This window comes from Rutidosis leptorrhynchoides, chromosome 4, assembly GCF_046630445.1.
Source record: "Rutidosis leptorrhynchoides isolate AG116_Rl617_1_P2 chromosome 4, CSIRO_AGI_Rlap_v1, whole genome shotgun sequence".
Lineage (NCBI taxonomy): Eukaryota > Viridiplantae > Streptophyta > Magnoliopsida > Asterales > Asteraceae > Rutidosis > Rutidosis leptorrhynchoides.
The window spans coordinates 229,845,790-229,851,866 of record NC_092336.1 but is presented as its reverse complement, the minus strand read 5'-3'; the positions used below and the strand labels follow the sequence as shown (position 1 = coordinate 229,851,866).

The window sequence follows — 6,077 nt, the reverse complement described above, 5'->3', positions numbered from 1 at the left end:
TTTGATTGGCTGTTTGCTTGGAAAAAGCTGCAAGGGACCGTTGCCTTGCAGCAAATGTATCCGTTGCCCAAAATTAATCCGTTGCCCAATTTAATTTTATAGTATAAAACATAAATTTTATAAATAATATGTTAGAAATTATTTAAAACTAAGGATCAGAATAGAAGATTCCAATTTATCATTTCCTTTTTTAGGATCAAATGAGAGCAGGATTACAGTAAGCTACAGCAACGGCTAGTATTCATCCAGAATACTTAGGCTCCATTTCATATTTAGGACCTTGTAACACTATAAATAGAGATGTAATTCATATTGTAAAAACCAATTCAAAGCATTATCAATTCAATTCATCAATAATACGATCAGTTTTTCTCTTGTTTATAGTTTCAATATGGCATCAGAGCAAAAGGTGTAGGATCTTAAGATCAGTACACGCGTTTTGTACCACAATCATCTGCCTATTTTTTTTTCTTTCGAGTGGTTACAATGTCAGAAGACAACAGCCATACTCGTAACAGTGAAATCAGTGAATTAACTAGCCAATTGGCAAAGTTAATTCAAGCAAACGTGGAATCACAAGCACACAGGCTTCCAGATTCCTTGAAAATCAATTTAAGCCTCAATAACACAAACTTTTCTTTATGGTCAAGGATGATGAAGGTTGCAATCGGAGGCAAATCCGATGCCCTCCTTAAGCATCTGACCGATGATCCACCAGAAGTCACAAGCAACAAATGGAACCAAGAAGACCTGGTTGTGTTCTCTTGGATTATCCAGAAGATAGAGCCACAAATTGCAAGCAACCTGACCCAATTCCCAATTACAAAAACGCTATGGAATGCACTCGTCACAACATACAGTGTAGGCAAAGACAAGCTGCAAACCTTTGATCTGCACGTTAGAGCAAACAACATCAAACAAGAAGGTAAACCTTTGGAAGAATTATGGTTAAAAATGCAAGGGATTTGGGGTGAAATCGAAATGAGGGATCCAAATCCCATGGAACACCCTAGTGATATTGTCAAATACAACAACCTTAGATCAGAACAAAAATTGTTCCAATTTTTAAATGCTTTAGACCAGAAACATGACAATATCAAAAGGGAAATTCTGAGATTAGATCCCTTACCAACCGTTGAAAGTGCATATGCTGCAATTCATAAAGAAACTGCACATCAAACTATCTTTGGTACTAAGACCGAAGCTCCTACCCACTCCGGCATCGCGACCGGCCTTGTAGCATCAAAAACAAAAGAACACGATGGCCATGGTCTCATCTCAAAGAAACAAAGCCGATCAGATTACTCACAGTTATCTCGAGACAAAGATAAACTTGAGTGCGGTAAGTGTGGAATGAAAAGACACACAAAAGAACAATGCTTTAAGGTAATCGGATACCCGGAGTGGTGGAACGACGGTCATACGAAGGGTAAAGCTTCGATGGTGACGGTAGCTGTAGCAACCGGAGGTAACCTTGAGGCTAACAACTCCGGTGCATCTGCAACAGGCAGTTTTGGATTACTTGCGGCGGAACAACTAGGTGGAGGTAATTTAGGGTGTTTATCGGACCAAAAAATGGGTGTAAGGTTAGGGTTTTCACCCCTGTCACGAATGAAGAAATCAAAAAGGGGGATCCGACCCTTTTAACCCACCAACCCATGACCCCTCTTATTTTATAAGCCCCCAAATTAGCTCTAATTTACAGAATAACCCACCCATATTTAATAATTACACTAAAACACTTGAACAAATTAAAAATAAAAAGACTCCTTTTTCTATAAAACCTAATCCCGTTGTTTCCGAACATAGTGTTTCGTACACTAACGTTGTTTCAAATAAAACAAAAAATAACGAGTGGATTATTGATAGTGGTGCAACGGATACCATGACATTCGATGAAACCGACATTTATTTACAATCAAAACCCAACAAATATAAAATTAAAACGGTAAATGGTGGAGTTATCTATGTTAAGGGAGGAGGGACAGTTGAGATCTCTCAAAATTTAAAATTAAAAAATTGTTTGTACGTCCCCAATCTCTCTCATAAGCTCTTATCTGTTAGCCATGTCACTAAAGAACTTAATTGCACTATTTTATTACATCCAAAGTTCTGTATCTTACAGGATATCAGAACGGGGGAGATAATTGGTCGTGGTACTGAACGAGATGGATTGTACTATGTGGATGAAGTCACTCATGATGGTACTACTATGCTAGCTCATGGAACCATTAATAGGCAAGCATGGTTATGGCATAGACGTCTTGGTCACCCGTCTGCTGGTTACTTAAGCATTTTATTTCCTAGTTTATTTTCACATAATAAAACTTTTGAGTGTGAAACTTGTATCTTGGCTAAAAGCCATCAAAACTCTTTTAAACCAAGTAATACAAAAACTGAACGGCCGTTTTCCTTAGTTCACTCTGATGTATGGGGGCCCGCAAGGGTTAATGGCGGGCACAACTTTTGATATTTTTTATTATTTTTTGACGATTGCACTCGTATGACATGGACATATTTTTTAACAAACAAATTTGAAGTATTTGATATGTTCACGAAGTTTGTTGCTATGATTCAAACACAATTTCAAAGCAAAATACAAAGTTTTAGATCTGATAATGGTGGAGAATTTGTCAACACCCAAATGAAAACGTTTTGTCAAGAAAATGGCATTATTCATCAAACTACGTATCCTCATACCTCTCAACAAAATGGGGTTGCCGAAAGGAAAAATCGAATTTTATTAGAAATAACTCGTGCTTTAATGATTGAATCAAATGTTCCTAAGTCTTTTTGGCCGGAAGCACTTGCCACGACAACTTATTTAGTTAATCGGCTTCCAACTAGAGCTTTAGAACTTAAAAATCCTCTCGAGGCCTTAACCAAATTTTACAAACCACCGTCAAATCTCACTCTTAAACCTCGCATTTTTAGATGCTCTGTCTTCGTTCATATACCTAAAACTGAATGAACAAAACTTGATGCATGTGCTGAGAAATGTGTCTTTGTTGGTTATGGTGTCAATCAAAAAGGGTATAGATGTTATAGTCCCAAAAGGAAACATGTGTTTGTCACTATGAACTGTGATTTTCTAGAAACCGAATATTTCTATGCTATCTAACACACGAGTCAGGGGGAGATTGAACCTAACCACACTGTGAGTTGGCTAGATATACCATCATCAGAAAAAGTGACTCATGCCACCGAACCACAAAGTACTCCATCTTTCAGTACTAACGATCTTCCCCATGAAGAGGTAAGCACGGAATCTCTTGAAACTAATACTACTAACCGTGAAAATGAAGATGTGTCAGTACAGGAAAGTGCCACAGGTCAATCATCAGAACCCGAACCACAATATGAACAACCTCAAACTGAACACTCGCAGAATCCGAAGAACATGTTGAACAGCCAACAGAACAAACTCAACAACAATACAATCTTCCTCCGATAGTTAACCGAGGAATCCCACCAAAAAGGTTCTCCCCTGAAAGGGAGCCCCGCAGATCAAGATATCCTATGGCAGACATTGCCAAAGGAAATTTATCAACAGAAGCTAAACAGTTTACTTCCGCATTATACTCTGAAGAAATTCCAACCTCGGTAGAGCAGGCTCTGAAATCTACCAACTGGAGAAAAGCGATGGAGGAAGAGATAAAAGCCCTTCAAACAAACAATACATGGGAAAAATGCACCCTTCCAGAGTCAAAGAAACCAGTTGGATGTCGATGGGTATTCACAATCAAACACAAATCAGACGGTACTATTGAGAGATACAAAGCTCGATTGGTGGCCAAATGGTACACTCAAACCTATGGTGTTAACTACTCTGAGACTTTTTCACCAGTAGCCAAAATCGACACCATCAGGGTACTCTTTTCAGTTGCTGCAAATAAAGATTTGCCACTTCATCAGTTCGACGTTAAAAACGCTTTTCTTCACGGAGAACTCAAAGAAGAAGTTTACATGGAAGGACCTCCCGGTTTCTCATCAAACTTCAAAGCAAGGGAAGTTTGTCGTCTTAAAAAATCTCTTTATAGGTTAAAACAATCCCCTCGGGCGTGGTTTGGGCGTTTTACTTTAGCAATGAAAAATTATGGCTTTAAACAAAGTAACTCCGATCACACGTTATTTTTAAAACAAAGAAACAATTTAATTACATGTCTTATTATATATGTAGAAAATATGATCATTACAGGGAATGATCAAGAAGAAATTGCAAACCTAAAATTAAATTTGTTTAAAGAATTTGAAATGAAAGACCTAGGGAGACTCAAATATTTTTTGGAGATTAAAGTCTTACGATCCCAACAGGGAATCTTTATTTGTCAAAATAAATACATCCTTGCTGAAACAGGATTGGTCGATTGCAAACCAGCTGAAAGTCCTATGATCCCGAATAAAAGGCTTTACATAGAGGAAAAAGGCAATCCAGCTGATCAAAGCCAGTATCAAAGAATCGTAGAAAAACTCATATATCTCACTCACACTCGTCCAGATATAGCACATGTTGTAGGGGTTGTCAGTCAGTTCATGCACCAACCTCAAAAACATCATATGGACGCAGTATGGAGAATTATCAAATATCTAAAAGGAACCGTTGGGGATGGAGTTTTGTTCAAAAGGAATCATCACTTGGAAACTCAAATATTTACCGATGCAGGTTATAGAGGAGAGAAAGGAGATAGGAAATCTACTGCAGGGTACTTTGCCCTAGTAGGAGGAAATTTAGTCACCTGGAGAAGTAAAAAACAAAAGGTAGTTGCCCTCTCTAGTGCTGAAGCAGAATATAGGGGAATTGATAGAGGCGTAACTGAGGCATTATGGATCAAGAAACTTCTAACAGAAATTGGTTTTCCTCCCCAAAATCCCATCAAGATCATGTGTGACAATGAAGCTGCAATCGCAATTTTAGAAAATCCAGTCCAGCATGACCGAACCAAACACATTGAAATAGATCGGTACTTCATCAAAGAAAAACTCGAAGCAGAAATAATCTCCCTTCCATTCGTCAGATCCGAAGATCAACTCGCAGATATCCTAACAAAATCAGTCAACGGAATATCGTTTCACGAATTACTCGTCAAGTTGAACAATGGGAATCCCACTATTCAACGTGCGGGGGAGTGTTAGAAATTATTTAAATCCAAGGATCAGAATAGAAGATTCCAATTCATCATTTCCTTTTTTAAGATCAAATGACAGCAGGATTATAGTAACCTACAGCAACGGCTAGTATTCATCCAGAATACTTAGGCTCCATTCCATATTTAGGAACTTGTAACACTATAAATAGAGATGTAATTCATATTGTAAAAACCAATTCAAAGCATTATTAATTCAATTCATCAATAATACGATCAGTTTTTCTCTTGTTTATAGTTTCAATATAATAAAATTTACCCACCTCTATAAATATTCATCTCATTTATCACCACACTTTCACAACACTTCCAACTTTTAACTTACTACACACTCTCTAATATTCCCACTTTCTTAAACAATGTCTCAACATCCCGAAAATAATGAGCCCGATTTCGGTAAATTATACAACTTCGGGTTACCTAATACTCCCGGTTCGAGCTCAAATTCCCCACAAAATGTTCAGGGTACTCGACCCGTTGGTAATGTTTCACAACATAATCTTTTTAATGATTTCAATAATCCATTGTTTTTTTCTCAATTTTTACATCAACAACAACAACTTCAACAACAACACCAACAACTTCAACAACAACACCAAAACTTCCAACAACAATTTCGACAACCTTATCAACAACAATTACCATCAAAATTTTCCAATTACTCGCAACCCGGTGTTATACCATTTCAACTTCCAAATATGCAACCATGGACACAAACACAACAAACTTTTACACCTTTAGATAACGAAGAAGTAGAAGAATTTCGTGATGTAAGTCAAGAACCACAAGTTCAGGTGCGTTCAAGTCATAAACGAAAAGGCAAAGAGGTTGTAAAATAACCACACCATAAAAATTTGTGGACACCAAGCGAAGAAATTTGGTTGGCGTCATGTTGGATTGATTGCTCGGAAGATGGTGTTCATGGTAACTCAC

At 37.6% G+C, this 6,077-nt stretch overlaps 1 protein-coding gene across 1 annotated transcript; it reads left to right on the top strand.

Annotated features, from left to right (window-relative positions):
* The first annotated feature begins 486 nt into the window (after positions 1-486).
* On the top strand, positions 487-5,133 carry LOC139841460 (uncharacterized). The gene is made up of 5 exons (XM_071831676.1): positions 487-1,586; positions 1,810-1,948; positions 2,126-2,446; positions 3,134-3,332; positions 3,389-5,133. Exons 1-5 carry the CDS (start codon positions 487-489, stop codon positions 5,131-5,133), a joined length of 3,504 nt encoding a protein of 1,167 aa, XP_071687777.1.
* Positions 5,134-6,077: the final 944 nt, after the last annotated feature.

Excerpts from the sequence above, each read along its gene's own strand:
- LOC139841460 (XM_071831676.1), top strand. The coding sequence starts at position 487 with ATGTCAGAAGACAACAGCCATACTCGTAACAGTGAAATCAGTGAATTA. Across the intron at positions 2,447-3,133 it reads ATGTATGGGGGCCCGCAAGG|GGGGAGATTGAACCTAACCA; the intron begins GTTAATGGCGGG and ends CACACGAGTCAG. Across the intron at positions 3,333-3,388 it reads AGTACAGGAAAGTGCCACAG|AATCCGAAGAACATGTTGAA; the intron begins GTCAATCATCAG and ends GAACACTCGCAG.